We start from the raw sequence: 16,553 nt of genomic DNA on the forward strand, positions 1-16,553 counted from the left end.
AGTGCTCGTTGGAGGAACTTCAGAGTTCGAGAGAACCCTGCGTGGACAGACAGGCGTGATGAGTGGGCCCAGGAGAGTGCCTCGCTGCAACAGGATTTAGGGACATAGAGACGACACGCGGGGGTCTCTGGAGGTGCGGGGTCATCCCGGAGGGCGTTCTGGATAGCCTCCTCCAACTGTCACCTTAGGTGGGCCAGGAAACGGTGCTCTGGGAGAATTGGTGCAGGCTCGGACGTGGGCGTGGAGTGTGTGAACTGGCGGAAGAGGGCATCAGCCTTCTGGTTCTTAGTTCCAGGGCGGTAGGCGAGATGGAATTCATAGGGCTTGAAGAAGAGGGCCCAGCGGGCCTGGCGAGGATTGAGCTGCTTGGCGGATCGGATGTGAGTCAGGTTCTGGTGGTCTGTCCAGATGGTGAAAGGCTGGGTGGTGCCTAGAAGCCACTGTCTCCACTCCTCCAGCACCCATTTTATGGCCAGCAGTTCACGATCACCCAAGCCATACTTCTGCTGGGTGGCGGAAAACTTCCTAGAGAAGTAGCCACAGGGATGGAGTCTGTCGTCGGGCCCACCTTGGGACAGGATGGCACCGGCATCCGAGGCATCGACTTCGACCACAAAGGGCTCCGTAATCTCTAGATGGCGGAGCATAGGGGCAAACGTGAACTGGGTGACCAGGTGGCCGAAGGCCCGAATGGCGTCTGGAGTTAGACGGAACGGTTGGCCGGGTGGGCTTGGTCTGGTGAGGGAGGTGAGCGGTGCCACAATGGTGCTGAATTTCTTAATAAAACGGCGGTAAAAGTTGCAGAAGCCCAGAAAACTCTGTAGCTGTTTTAGGCTCGTAGGAAGGGGCCAGTCAGTGACTGTCTGTACCTTCTGAGGGTCCATGGTTATGCCCTGATCCAAAATCGTGAAGCCCAGGAATTAGATGGTCCGCTGGTGGAAAGAGCATTTCTCGGGCTTGCAGTATAGGTTATTGTTCAGGAGCCGGGTCAGGATGGCACAAACGTGGTGGAGGTGTTCGGCCTCGGACTTGGAGTAAATTAGGATGTCATCCAGGTAGGCAAACACCCACCGGCCCAGCATGTCACGGAGGACATCGTTAATGAGGCGTTGAAATACAGCGGGGCTATTGAACAACGCAAAGGGCATGACCTGGTACTCCCAATGACTGGTGGGTGTGATGAATGCGGTCTTCCACTCATCCCCAGCTTTGATGCGGACCAGATTGTAGGCGCACCGGAGGTCCAGTTTTGTGAAGATCCGTGCCTGGGAGATGGAGTCCAGAGCAGTCGTGAGGAGTGGCAGGGGATGGCGGTGCCTGATAGTGATCTTGTTTAGACCCCGGTAATCTATACAGGGACGAAGGTCACCTTCCTTTTTCTTCACAAAGAAGAAGCCTGCAGCACCCGGGGAAGAGGAGGGTCGGATGAAACCCTGCTGGAGGGCCTGGTTGATATATTCCTCCATAGCTCTGGATTCGGAGGGAGAGAGAGAGCAAAGGCACCCACGGGGAGGAATGGTACCTGGTTGCAGCTTGATCTCCATGTCATATGGGCGGTGAGGCGGCAGTGTGGTGGCGCGTCGCTTATCGAAGCCTGCGGCCAGGTCCCGATAGGGTAGTGGCAGTTTGGGCGGTAGAGGACCAAGACCACCAGCCAGGCAGTCTGCCATGGGTGGAGGAGGAGATAGGTGGACCTGGCACTGGGTCCCCCAGCCTAAAAGGCAGTTCTGGGACCAGGAAATCTAGGGGTCGTGGAGATGGAGCCAGGGGAACCCCAGGATTAGAGGAGAGGAGTGAGCGGAGATGATGAGAAAGTGGAGGGTTTCCCGGTGGCCTTGGAGGACCATCTGGAGTGACTGGGTCGGTCTTGGACAGGATAGGGCTGGAGAGGTCTGCCGTCCACCGAGGTCACTGGAACAACTCGTTCCAGGGGAGTCAGGGGGATCCGTAGGCGTTTAGCCAGATCCACGTCCATGAAGTTGTCGGCGGCCCCAGAGTCCACCAGATCATGTACCTGACATGAGGTCTCGTCATGAAAGAGGGTGACAGGAAGGAGGAGTCGGTGGGAAGAGATGGGGCAGAGGGTGACCCGGGCTGAGCTACCCGAAACTCAGTGGGTTCCTCCGTTTCCCGGCCGTAATGGGCAGTCCAGGCACCGGTGGTCGGGAGAGCCACAATAGGCACAGAGACCCTCGTGCCACCGTCGCTGTCTCTCCTCCGGGGGAAGGTGGCCTAGCTGCATAGGCTCCTCAGTAGAAGTGGGTCCGGAAGCTGGCATTGGTGAACGAGGAAGAGGTCCGGGAGCTCTGAGTGGGCATGTGGAGGACCTGGGTCGAACCAGAACCCGCTGGTCGATGCGCAGCGCCAGGTCGGCAACCTCATCCAGGGTCTGGGGCAGTTATTTTCCCGCCATCTCATCTCGGATGTAGGGCACCAACCCCTCCAAGAAGACAGCTCGAAGGGCAGAGTCATCCCACTGTAGTTTGGCCGCGATGGTGCGAAACTCTGATGCATAGGCGCACACCGAGCGTTCCAGTTGGCGGAGCTTTAAGAGACGTTCTTCAGCCCCCACTTCGCTACTGGGTGGAACGAAGGTCTTCCTGAGGGCGGCCACAAAAGCAGCATAGTCATTGCAGGCAGGGGATTTAGAATTATAAAGAGCAGCGGCCCACTCCTGAGCGCGTCCAGAAAGCAGGGAGGTGAGGTGCGCAACCCGAGAGCAGGCAGTGGGGAAGCGTCCTGGTTGGCACTCGAATTACATGTCGAGGGAGGCGAGCAGACCATCTGGGCTCCCAACCTCTCCATTCCACCTCTCCGGTAGGCTGAACTGTGGCTCCTCCTTAGGTGGAGCGAGGGCTTGCTGCTGGAGAGCACTGAGTGATGTGGTCAATTGAAGGGTGAGGTCGGTCAGGGAGTTCACCTTGGTGTTGAGCCGATCGACCAAGGCGTGGAGCTGAACAATCTCATTCTTCATTTGCTCAAACTCCGCTGGGTTAACGGACTCAGTCATCCTGTCAGACTGGTCGGCTGGATACGGGAGTTGAGCTTGTAGACAGCGTGGTCTCACAGACGTAGAAGTGATAGCGTTGGTGAAACGCCGGCTCACGGTTTAATCTTGGAATCCCCGAGCATTCGAGCATCAATGAAGTGACACGGAAATGCTGGGTTTTCCAGAAGTAAGTAAGAACACTTACTGTGAGCTGAGAGTTCGTAAGATGGATTGGTTGCTTGGAAACTCTGATCATGGATCTGAAGAAACGATGACTGAGTGATGAGCTGGGGAGGCGACTTCCGTATATAGTCGTGGTTCGTGACGTAGGTGCGACGTGGAGGGAATCCCCGCGAGGGGCATGCTGGGAGTTGTGGTCCATGGTGGAGATCGGCTAGCTGGGAGAGGCTGGTTTGGGGACTTGAGTTCTGACACTTAGCCTCTTTCAAGATGCTTAAAAAAACTTTGATAGCATTATATTCTTCTGATAACTCAAATCTTCTCATGGCTGTTTTTATAAAATCAGCTGTAAATGAAAACAATTCACTGAAAAGCTGCTTTGTTGAAAGGTACTAGCATAAATTACTAATGCGTTAATTTGCTGATAAAGCATTTTATAGACACTTAATCCATGTGCAGATCTGCTCAAAGGGAAAACAACCACATTGGTTATTAATGAAGCAAAACAAGCGGAAGACAGGTTTTAAAAATCATTTTAAAAACTGATTTTGCCTCCATCTAGTGGTGGAAAGTCCAAAGATTTGCCTGAGGACAACCACCAAATCCTGTGTTTAATCATTTATTTCACTCAGGAATGTGAAGTATGAGGCTACAGAAACATCTTACTCTTAATCTTAATCTGACATAGCTGAAAGGATGTGATTTAGGAGCTGAAGAGTGAGAAAAAAGCATCTAAATGAGGACAGATTTACCCCTTTGTGGGTGGCACACCAAGGGGTTGTTTCTCCCACCTGTGAGTCACATACTGTGATCTGATTGGAGGAGACACCAGTGCACTTGGTGCTGGTTCTTCCATGCAAATAGCTCATGGAAAGCTTGCATGAAAGCTTGTATGATGCATTGAATGGTACCCAAGAAATTAATTTGATTAAATGTGTCTTTTAACCTCTAACACACATTCACGTCAATAATTATTTTTTCCAATTATGTTCACAAATGCAAGCACAGCAGAGTCAGTCTGCTGATCCATTTATGTTCAGGCACTTGGGCCCTATTGGCACATATTGATTGGACATTATTGTGGAGGTTGTTGCTGAGGCTTCATCAGAATTAGCAGAGATGGTGTTTGAGAGCCTCTGAGCAAACATAATTACAGCAATCAAAAGAGATGCTTGGGATTTTCAGTAGAACATGAAAAAATGAATCATCATGAAGTCGTTTGTCTAAAATGAGAAAACGTTGAATGAGATTTAAGGCTTTGCGGAGGAAAAAATAAGGATGTAACTTTATTTGTGAACATCATCTTTGACAGCAACAGGCATGACGTGTGATGCTGTTAAAAAAAGATTCTCAGTAATCTTCACAGCATTTCTCCTGAGTTCTGCACCCCTGCTGAGCAGCTCCACTCCCCCTTTCGCTTGTTGTTTCCGAGGTGGAGCCTGACACCCCGACTTTACCATCCCTAACTGCCAGCACCAGACGGAGAAAGGACCGGGACCAGCGGTCGGTTGGCGCAGATTTGGGACGCAGATCGGGGAGGAAGGAAGTAAGAAGGGAAGGAAGGACAGGGGGAGATTAGTGAGAGCGCTTCGGTTCATCACCTTTAGAAATTAAGTCTTAACGGAACAAACGGACGAGGAAAAATGAACAATTTCATCCTGATGTCGATTTTTGCCACGGTTATCACCGGAAAGTCACCCCGACTGAAATTTGTAGTGCACGGTAAGTCTTCATGTTTGCTTCTTTTTTAGTATTTTGTTACTTTGTCTGTGGCAGGTTTTAACGAATGGGTGAATGTTCGAAGGGGTGAGGTGAGTGGGTGAATGACCGGAGTAATCATCATGTTTGCTCCGCTCATTCAGACAACTGTTGTTCACCTTTCATAAGAAAACAACTAAACAAAGCATCAAAGCAGCAGAAATGAAGCGATCACCTCCAGAAAACGCACCATCTTTCCACTAACACAGTTGTAAATTACGCGCCTCCATCAAGGCCCCACAAACGGGTCCAAAGGCTCAAACTGCATCGAGCATGGAGAAAAACAAATCCTGATTCATTATTCCAACATCAACAAAAGACACAATGATTAGGATTTCGTGGAATTATTTGCTCAATCTATCCATTTTCTTTCATTTCCCTGGTTTCTCAGTGGGATAAAATCGGGTCTATTTACTGCAACTTGTAGCTTTTTTGTGTTTCTCCTCATCTTGTGTGGTTTATTAAAATAAATCCGCGTAAAGTTTCATTTGTGTTAAAGTCTCTAATTGGCTCACCCAGACGCACCAAACTGGAATAAAATCAGATGCGCTTAAAAAAACACATTTTTTTCCGGCAGGGGGGACATCATGGCGCCTTTTTGCCCCTGAATGGCTGTGTCTTTTTTTTACGTGTCCGGTCTTCTCTGAAAAGCGTCATTATTGTGAAATATGAGTCGATGGAGGTTGACACGTTCATTATAGCTGCCGTGTCCTTGCGGAGCTGCAATGCGGGACGCGGCAGCTGCTTCCCACTGCAGCAGCAGAGGTCTCCAGCTCAGAGGGCTGATTTTACAGTTGGAATGAAAACAGTTTTAGACCAAACAGTCGCAAAGAGGAGTGAAAAAAACGAGAAGGAGTGGATCGAATGGAAATTTCCAAGTCGATTTCTTGTTATCCATTCCCCTCACGCGCATTTACGCCGCACACAGACCTCTTAATATATTCAGCAATCAATCGAGACGGGGGCTGTGTGTCAAGTTATCTGTAGCTGTGTCCCTCCCCTTCTTGTGGAAGAGCACCACACACAAAACGCTCCGAGGATGACGTCCCTGGACGTGCGTGACATTTTAATCAAACTTGCGATGCCGTTCCAGATACGGAAACACACAAAGGAGTTCAGGTAGAGGCTGGTTGTCAAAGGGAATCCGTGGAAGGTGTATTTGAGCTGTTTCAGCACCCTGGACAGCTCCTGTGCATTTTTAAATGGTGAAATTGGGATCATCTCACTCATTTCAGACACCTTGTTTGGGTTCTGCATTGGAGCAGTGAGGAATTAGAGCTGCTTTAGAGAGCTAAAGGAGATGTATTGCATTGCATTCATTTGTCACATCTATTTCCCAGCCTATTACAGTAAGTGCATTCAACCTGAAGATAAGCAATACTGTATGTCCTCAAAATCTAAGTGAAACAAAAAGAGTAATGAGAGTGCAGAATCCATAAATCATGCACTGAGTAGTGATAGCAGAGTCTTTATTATGAAGCATAAATGAGTCGAGCTACTTTGTTTTCTTCTCTGATGAAGATACAAGCATGGATGCCAGCATATGAAGTGGTCAACTTCTCTAACAAATATCAAAATAACGTCCTAGCAACACGTCCAACATGTCCCATTCAGTGATCACTGAGTAGGACATGTAAAACACTGACAAACACGTTTATGTTATGAAATGTATGAAATTCACATGTGGAGGTGGGGTTTCATGAATTTCAAGCATCTTATTTCTGGGTAGATAGAATGGTTTATAAAATAGCTTGGAAAAAGACATATTAGTGCCAATGGTGATATTCTATTATAAATAGTGCCTTTTGTTGCTCTGGAAGGGCTAAAACACCTCCTTTAGACAGAGATCACACGATTTCCCACTCTCATGCTTCATTTTTGAGTTAATCCAAAATAAACTTTTAGTGAATCCACTTCTTTATCTTTTGATTCAGCTCTCTCTTCATCACAACAATAAAAGCAACCTCCTTTTCATTGAACATGAGAAGACCAAGACCTCAGACTTTTAGGTGTTGATTTTCCTCCTTGCTGCTCCATATTCAGCTGCTGTTCTGGTCCAGTTCTTTTAGGAGGCCCTGGCTCAAGGAGGCCAGTGGAACAAAAGCACTGATGCAATCTGAAGCCCCTAAACAGGACATCTTCCACTTTGTTACTGTAACATCCAAAAGGGTCAATTTTCACCTATATATTGACAAACATAGTGACCTTTCCTCTACAGCATAAATCCACTTTCTATTTGGCCTTCTCAATCCAGAAGGTTCTGCTCGGCGCGTGCTGACATTCCATGAAGACAAAACATTCAAATAAACATTCTCTCCCAAGGTTCCTGCACTCTCTGTGTGAAAGCCAGACGTTAACATTCTTCACTCTGAATAAGGGAAGACTCCATGAGTTTTACAACTCATAAGCTTGCAATAATCCAATGTGATTAATAAACAAGATGTTTAAATCAAATGTTTGAATAGCATGTGCTTAAACCAATGATGGCCTTAAAATGAATACTGTTCTTACAATGATCCATTTATATCACAGATCAGTATGTGTTTGATTTAAAAAGTTAATCATTGTTTACACTCGTACACATTACAATAAGGTACTGTACATATTAAGATTAAGAATCTTGTATCTGAAGGAAGGTGTGGCTTTCTGAAGGATGTTGGTAAATACTTAGAAACGTGTCAAATTCTGATGGGCAAAACTTGGCCAGAAATAATAACAAAGTAGTTTCATAAAACAGGATTTACTTCCCGATAAATTCAGTTTCTCGCTGACCCTCAAACCAGCCAATTCGGGAAAGAAGCATTTTTGAAACCATCTTCTCCTTTGACCTCCTGTCACAGCCTCTCTGCAACGCTGCGGCTGATACCAGACAACCAGCTCTTCTAAGAGCCAAGCAAACATCGACCTTAGATGCAAATAAGCATTCCAGCTTCCTGCCTTCACCTCAAGGGATCTCAGACTGGACAGGTCTTATCGGAACTATCTACGGGTTCCTGATATCAGAGGTTCACTCCACCGGCAGTGACCCGCACGACTCCCCGAATCAAAAGAGAACCTCCACACCAAGGGTGCATAGACTTGGCACAACAGATTACGTCTGATGCTGTTTTTAATAAACAACTCTCTAGTTTATAACAAACAACAAGTTCTTTTACACCCAGAAGTCACATTTTTCTCAGATACAAAGAACAGTTGCTACAACATCTAGCTTCCATCACAACACCTCACGTCCACCAAACCACATCTCATTATTCATATCTTGTCATGTATAAATTATTAGTTTAGGAAAAATAATTAAATTCATTTTATAAACTATATACTTGACTCGGTCTGAATCAATACGAAGTGTGTTTATGGTCTCTAAAGAAGTAAAGAACCCTAGAATCTTCTGATTAAATATTCAAGATCGATCAGATTGATATTTCATATTTGTATGGACTCATCACATCTTATATATACTTAATTAATATTTATTAATTGCTACATTACTGTGCCCAGAAATTCTTCAGATAAATACCAATGGACAGCTGTTCTTTCAACTCTGCCTGAATGCTAATTTGTAGTTTGAAAAAATTGTTTTTCTTAGCATTACAGCTTTTTCTGTATTGCTCTGTTTGATAGGAAAATGTTAACAGAATAGATTTTTTGGTTTAATTTGAACCCCAACCGAAATGGAGATTGAAAGAAATGGAAGGGAGAAAGCAGAAAGGGAGAGAGGTGGTGGTGTGTGGGGGTGGACGTTAACAAAACTAAATAAAATAAAACAAGAGGTAAGAGTCCCTTTCAAAATCTGAAGAATGTGTGAGAGAGAAATAAGGGACACACACAAAAATATAACAGAACCAAGATAGTGCCAAACAGCATAAGGTGACACTGGAAAAATTCCAACAAGGTGCAAAAGTTCATTTATTTCAATAATTCAACTTAAAGGTGAAACCAATACATGAGATAGACATTACATGCAGAGCCTTTATTTGTTATAATTGTGATGATTATGGCTTACAGTTTATGAAAACCACAAATTCAGAATCTCAGACAATTAGATTATCGTGAAAGGTTCACAATTCTACACTCAATGTGTCACACTCTAATCAGTTAAGGAATCCAAACCACCTGCAAAGAGTTCCTGAGCATTTAGATGGCCTCTCAGTCTAAGTCGAGTTACTGAAATAAATGGACTTTTGCACCAAATTCTAAATATTCGAGTTTCATCTGTATTACAATAACAATGTGACTAAAAAGCACATAATAATAATTTAAAAAATCATGGTGTATTTAGTGCCAACCACAGCCCAAGATAATGTGAGCCCATCCTTCACAGATAAACACATAAATAGTCACACATTCCCTCCCTCATCCATAAAACATTCAACCTAAAGACATGCAAGGGTGAATGCCATGGACCCACTCACACTCCCCATACATACATTGTCCTCTCTGGCCAAGTTACTGATGCACAGAGAACACAACCAGTCCTGAACCCAGGAGATGGTCCCATTCTTACTGGGAGTAAAGATCAGACGACCACCCCGCCCATTGCAGGGCAAAGCAAGCTACCACCCCAAACTCTGAGCTGACAGTCAGCTCCCAGTCCCATCATCCAATCTCAGGACGAGACAGGGCTCTTTAATACAATATTTAAATGTGTATTTTTATGAATTACAACTCAGCCTAACCATGAATCTAGTTTATTTCGTGGTTAGGTTTATTTAATTGGAGGAGTGACTTTGGAGGAGCAAAAAGCTACATAATGTTCTGCAGCTCTATTTTGTTTGGGTGCTTCATGGTGCTGGTGGGTCATGTTCAGCTGGCGGTTTGAAGCTTTGAAAAACGCCTCTTTGCTGCTGCATGAAACAGGGTAATTTGTGACAGAGCCAGGAAAGTAAAACTGGAGGCTGTGCTGCAGAAAACAGCTCACAGGAATGTGCTTAAAAGCCTCGATTAGGCAAGGGGAATCACAGAGCCGGATGACAATTTTCTGTTGGTGTGTGTGAGTGCCATTTTTCACAACTCGTATGAAACCCAGTAATTTCATATTTATTTAATATTGATTACTGCTTCTCTGATGATAGTAAAACGAAAACCAGTGGCATTGTAAAATTTATTCCCCTGTATTTTCTTCCGTCTTTTATTTTTATCTCATTTTTACAGCCCTGTTTAGGGATTAGGATTTGGATTAAGCAGTGAAGACATTAAAATGAATATAAGGGCCAGCTATTGGACGCATTGTCCTTTAAATGCGCATGCTTGAAAATTATGGTGCAAACAAAAGGCAGATAGGACATAACACAGAAAAACCAAAATAAGAAGAAAAAAATATTCATTTAAAGCTTCAAATGAGAGATACAATTAAAAAATAATCCAGAAACACATTAGCAGTCACATCTCTAACATCACCTTTAAGATATAGGTGCTGAGTTTTTCACTCAGGTGAGAAATTTAACATTAAATAATTGAAGATTGTCTTGTTTTATTGATAAATGTTGAGGTACATCATTCCATACAAGAAAGTAGCAATGCCAGTTTGATTAAAACAAAACAAAGTCCATTAAAATCAGTTTCAAGTGCGTAAAAATCTGTTTTCTCAGCAGATTTACTGCCACCTGATCCTTATTTAGCTGCATTTTTAAAAGTGATTTTCTTATTTAGAAAAGTTTTACTCAGAAGTTAAGACTTCTCCACTGGGATTACAGGAGTTCTTCATCTATTGTCTTTAATGAAACCTTTTTAGGCCCTGAAAACGAGGCTGCTTGTCTTCACTGGTGAAACACTGACCTTTAGAAAAGGCTTTCACCCACCAGGAATGATTCAACCACTGAAGTAGGAAGAAAAGACAGCAGAGGAGCTCAGATTTACTGCAAACACAAGAGATAACATTCAGGATTACAGATTGTTTGACTACTTTTACAAAAACATGTTGCATAATTCAGATGAGATTAATTTTGTATGAGCACCACATGCCTTTGTATTTAGGGAACAACAGTTTGTTTTGTGTCTATCAACATCGTCTTGTTGGTATAAGGACACAAACTATTTCTAAAGTGTAGAATATTCATTAGACAACTCAAATGATCCTCAATTATCCACCATTTATATCTTTTTGTTGCTTATTGTTTATTCCTACCTTGTTTTCTACAACATATTTCTTGGGTGCACATCAAGCAAATAATAAATAATTCCACTCACCTATTGAGCTCATTTTGCACAATGTAACTATATATTTTTCTTTTCTTGTTTCGTTCTGTTCCATCTTGGAGACCCGTTTTTGATTTGAATTTATTTAAAACCAAACTTTTGCTCATCTGGTTGTTTTACAGTAAAATATAAAGCAGCTACCATGAATCAGAAATAAACTTGATTGTTTGAGTTTTATTAAAAGCAGAACTATTTGATAGAATTGAGAGCAAGGTTTGATAGGTCACATTTACAAACACTAACAAGCCAAAAGTAGTAAATTACATATTTAAATAAAACATCTAAAGAATAACTGGTGTATTAAAGACAAGTTAAGCTGTTTCTGGGCTCTTTTGATCACTTTAGAAAGTAGGTCATTGCTCCTTCAGTCAAACACTTTGATCAGGTGAAGATCAGGATGAGTAAGATGGTGAGGAAATGTAACCAAAACACTTTTAAGGCACATTGTGCATTGTTACCATGGCTACCATCTTAAATAGTATTTTCTTTAATATTTAGTTTTCATTTTCTTTCTGAAACTATTAACCCCGATGACCTGGTCTGAGCTAAGTGGAAAATGGTGAGATGTGAAAAATAAATAAATAAAAATCCACATGGTTTCATTGTAAAAGAGACCATAACTGCACTTTAAAAATTGCTCTATTTGATGAGAAATGGTAAATGGCCTGTATTTGATATAGCGCCTTCTAGAGTTCTTGAAACCCCCCAAGGCGCTTTACAACACAATCAGTCATTCACCCATTCACACACATTCACACACTGGTGGGGATGAGCTACGATGTAGCTGCCCTGGCGAGGCGAGGCTGCCGAGCACTGGCGCCACTGGTCCCTCCAACCACCACCAGCAGGCAACGTGGGTTAAGTGTCTTGCCCAAGGACACAACGACAGCGACAGACTGAGCGGGGCTCGAACCTGCAACCTTCCGATTACGGGGCGAGCACTTAACTCCTGTGCCACCGTCACGCCAAGAAGTAATTGTATAAAGCTTGTTTATTAACTCATTAACTGCCATTGACGACTGATGGTAAATGGTAAATAGCCTGTATTTGTATAGTGCCTTCTTATGGTTCTACAACCCCCCAAGTTGCTTCATAACACAATCAGTCATTCACACACACATTCACCCGCTGGTGGTGATGAGCTACGATGTAGCCACAGCTGCTCTGGGGCGCACTGACAGAGGCGAGGCTGCTGAGCACTGGCGCCACCGGTCCCTGTAGGGTTAGAGTTCGGGGTTAGGGTTGGCTGGCAGTATATGAGTGAAGTTCGGCTGAAAATGTTAACAACTCAAAAGGTGTATGAATTTTTATTAATGCTTTACAGAATTAGTTACAACAATAAATTTCCCTCAGAGGAAATAAGGGGTGCTTGAGATGAGAAGCACTGAATACATGCAAGATGGTGGCTCTTGGGGACCAGGGGTGTTTCTCAATGTCAAGGCATCTGGCCTTGTGAGGCGATGTCTTGCGAGGCCAGGCGCCTTGCATACAAGGACACTGTCCTTCCTTGCTCAATGAAATTAGTTAAATGGAACAAACTTACATCACATGACCGCGGCTTCAATATAAACCTGAAACGAGCTCTTTACTTTTTTAATTGCGTACATATTTGTTAAATTAAATATGTACGTGAGTTACTACCCCCTAGCCACCGAAGCTGCAACTACTGGGCAACTAACCAACCATAGATCACTTCTTTGGATCTAAGAAAAAACATTTTAAATTAGTTGACTTACTTTTAAACTTGAAATTTGCCCCCAAAGTAGCTGCCGGCTTCTGACCCGCCATCCTTTTGAAAATACTGCAGTGTATTCTGGGAATTTTTTGACCAAGGCTAGGCTATAAGACACCTCCCGTGTATCCTTGCTCAGCTAGCTAAATGGCTAACAAATGGAGAACACACGCCTCGGTAACATGAACATTGGAACACTTCTTGGTGGTTCCTGATGACATATCTCCTAGGCAGCCGGGTCAGGGCCAAGACATCAAGGCAAGGTTCCTTGGCATTGAGAAACACCCCAGGACTCAGCTTGCATACATGGGCCCCATATGATACATGTGGGGAAGCCATATGGGTTCTAACAGAGTTTGTTCATGGTTTCCATGATGGCCACACAGAGTTTTCCCTCAAAGTTTTTAAGTCCCTACAAAAACCCATGTAGGGTCTGGTAAAATCTTTGGGGCCATCATGAAAACTATGGACAAACCCTGTTTGCTTGTTTATATCCATATGGGCCCACCTATGTATGCTAGCTGGACGACTGAATTAAAAACAATTAAAATTATTTGTTCCCCTTGGAATATAACCTATCCCATTAGAAGGAACACCAATCCTCTGGACAGGTTCAAAAATCATACATGAAACAACACAGATGGCTGCTTTGCTTAGTGGATACATCTATGAAAGACAACAGCATGAATGGGTCACATCTGTAACGTTTGCTGGGAAAAGCTCGGATCAGATAAAAGAACAACCCTTAATTGTTGGTCTGCTTTCATTTCCGATAGTTTTTTCCCTACATGTGTTATTATTTTGTAATGTCCAGCAATGGTCAGTTTTTAGGTACTGTTTGACCATCCAACATCCGGTCAAAAAGGAGACACAAGACTGCATGTGTTCCCTTTAAATCAGCCTGCCTGATGAATCCCATCAGCTGGAACTCAGAGCCTGCAGCTCTGACAGAGATAGTGAAATCATAACAATAAACGTTCTCTCCTCAAGGTCCCTCACAGAGCATCTTCTTATCTAAGTCTCGTTGCTTCAGAAGAAAGAAGATTTTAAAATTAAAGATCAACTTCCACAACTAATAAAGTTAAATAATCATTAAATGAACATTTGTTTATTGCTACTTATATTAATTATAAAATAATGAAATGTTTCATTAATCTGTGCTCAATGATATATGTTTCAGCATGTTTACTTGACCAGGTCATCACATTTGCACTCACACAAGAACAAGTAAGGCAAAGTTAAATCCCATAGCACATAAATAACCTTTACCCCAGTTCAGAGCCTCCGGTGTCAAAGAGGGCGTGTGTTTCTGAGATTCTTGGTAATATCCCTCAAACTTGTCAACCTCTGGTTGGCTACACAATCATAACATGAGAACATTAAAACCAGGTCATTCTGGTGGTTCTTCAGTTCTAGAGAAGCTTCAGACCGGCCACCTGAAGCACGCCTCTTTAACCACCAAAGATTTTGACACGTCGTCAAAATTTCTTTGCACCTGCAAACCTGATAAAGCAAACAGTTCCTGCAGAACAAGCTGATATTGACTAGACCCTTTATGAGTCTCAGACGCGTGGTTCCATCCGTCTGTCGTGACCCGAGACATCTCTGGACTGAAGGGTCGGTGCCACGGTATTCTACAGCCCTCCGGTGCCAGCGTTCATCCGACCTGTCTGACCTTCGGATCCACCAAGAGGGTCTCTGAAAACGGGTAATGTGGACACACAGATGGTGTCTGGTGTGATTTTTGATAATAATCAACTCATAGCTTAATGCAAACCAAATTATTTTACATCCAGAACACAGCTCTCCTAGATACGGAAGTTCTGACTAACATCGCATTCACACATAGGTTCATACATCACATCTAGTTTCATCCATCACAGTAAATGCTTAGTTAATTTGCCATGTTTTAATTGTTGGTAAAATAAATTCTTACTTTTATAAACCTGATTGTTTTCTGAATCAACACGAAGTGTGTACAATCCCCTAATAAATAAAGAATCCTAGAATCTTCTGATTAAAGCACAATAAAGACCAGGCAGGGTGATATTCTACAGTATGTTTAAATAGAGTATTACAGCTTATTGGTCATAAGTGGAGGTAAAATATTTACTGAGCTCTTAAAGCACTCAATTTACCAAACCCTACAGTTTAAACTCAAAAAGAGATGTTATTAATTGAGACTCCTGAATAGCCTTTATGGTGAATTGTGGGGTGGTCTTTCAAGAGGTCGTAAAAATTTCTTTGAGCTAGATGTAATTCCATCTCTAAGGTGGACTTTGTTGTAAGCAGGCTGAATTATCAGAAACATATTTTGGAAGTGATGATTTTCTACTTCTGCCAGAACAGTTATTGATATAAATCTGTTGGTTTGATAGCTACATAGTGTTCGCCTCGGCCAACAGCCACAGTGGACATCCTCACGTATTTCTCATTTCCTTGTGAAGAGCAAGATTCATCAATTAGATTCCCGCCAACAAGAGGGGCCACTGTTACCATAGAAACATAGTTGGTTGGTTAGCAACCCGAACCACCACATCTCTCTTCATCTTGGTTTTACTGTCAGACTAGATGTCATTTTTATCTAAGGAAATTTAATCTCTGTGAAGCCTTTCTTTTTATTTTTATTATTGCTTTCAAATTTTCAAAAGAGGGTTTAAAAATATTCAAAATCCAGTTATTTCTCTTGGAGGATTCATTTTTTTTCCAAGATATTAGTTTGTGTTTCCCATACATGTTCTCTCATGTGCCAAATAGCAGCAGACATTTTATTCAATTTACATAAATGTGGGCACAGTTGTAGTGTAGGTAAGTGTGAATTTAATTGGACGTGTGAGTCAGAGATGCTTACATGTACTTTGGAGCCTTCTGGAAGTGTCTGCAGTGACAAAGAACCTGCGATAGGATTTGCCCACATGCTTATTTCAGTGATATTTAAGCTCCCACTACATGCCCTTTTCCTCTAGCACCCAAGCAGGGTTCCATAAAGTTGTGTTGTTTGACGTGAAACCAGAAACGGCACTGGTGTTGGAGTAGAAATCTTGGTAAAGCTGTTTTTATGTTGTTGGAAAATGAATCTAGGATTGAAAAATGCCCTTTTGCAAAAACAGTTTTATCCTCAGACAGTGTGCTTGGTCTAAATCTGGATCCTCATTTAAAAAAACTTTTTTGAACAAGGTTTATTTTTATTTATTTATTTTTTTTAAAGATGTACATTTAAAGAACACACAACATAAAACAAACCCACCCATCCCCTCCTGGCTATACTGGATCACATACAAAAAACAAACATAAACATGACTCAGATTTCAGGCTGATGACAAATCATACGAAACTAAAGAAACAGCCACAAAAAGTTGTTGCCTGGAACACTTTCAAAATAAATTAATGGCAACCATGTATTGAAAAACTTCTCAACCGAGCCCAGTAAGAAAATGTCTGATCTTCTCCAAATGAATATGAGTCATAGTTTTCTTCACCCAGTGGCCGTAAGTAGACAGACGGATGGCCTGTTAATGGCTTGTATATGTATAGCTTCTTCTTATTAGGGTTCCGCAACCCCCCAAAGCACTTTACAACGCAAGTAGCTACAGCTACAAGCAAAGCAATGCTGCTGAACGCAGGCGCCACCTGTCTCCGACCACCACCAGCAGCCAAGGCGGGTTAAGTGTCTTGCCCAAGGACACAACAGCAGCTACT

General features: G+C 43.1%; 1 protein-coding gene across 1 annotated transcript in view; it reads left to right on the top strand.

Annotated features, from left to right (window-relative positions):
- The first annotated feature begins 4,523 nt into the window (after positions 1 to 4,523).
- Positions 4,524 to 16,553, top strand: part of si:ch211-113g11.6 (semaphorin-7A) — a 58,338-nt gene continuing 46,308 nt past the window's right edge. Inside the window, exon 1 of the mRNA XM_015949889.3 lies at positions 4,524 to 4,891. Coding sequence (XP_015805375.1) covers positions 4,813 to 4,891 — 79 coding nt within the window. The 5' untranslated portion in view covers positions 4,524 to 4,812. The remainder of the gene's footprint in view (positions 4,892 to 16,553) is intronic.

This window comes from Nothobranchius furzeri, chromosome 5 (genome assembly GCF_043380555.1).
Source record: "Nothobranchius furzeri strain GRZ-AD chromosome 5, NfurGRZ-RIMD1, whole genome shotgun sequence".
In the NCBI taxonomy this organism is placed as follows: Eukaryota; Metazoa; Chordata; class Actinopteri; order Cyprinodontiformes; family Nothobranchiidae; genus Nothobranchius; species Nothobranchius furzeri.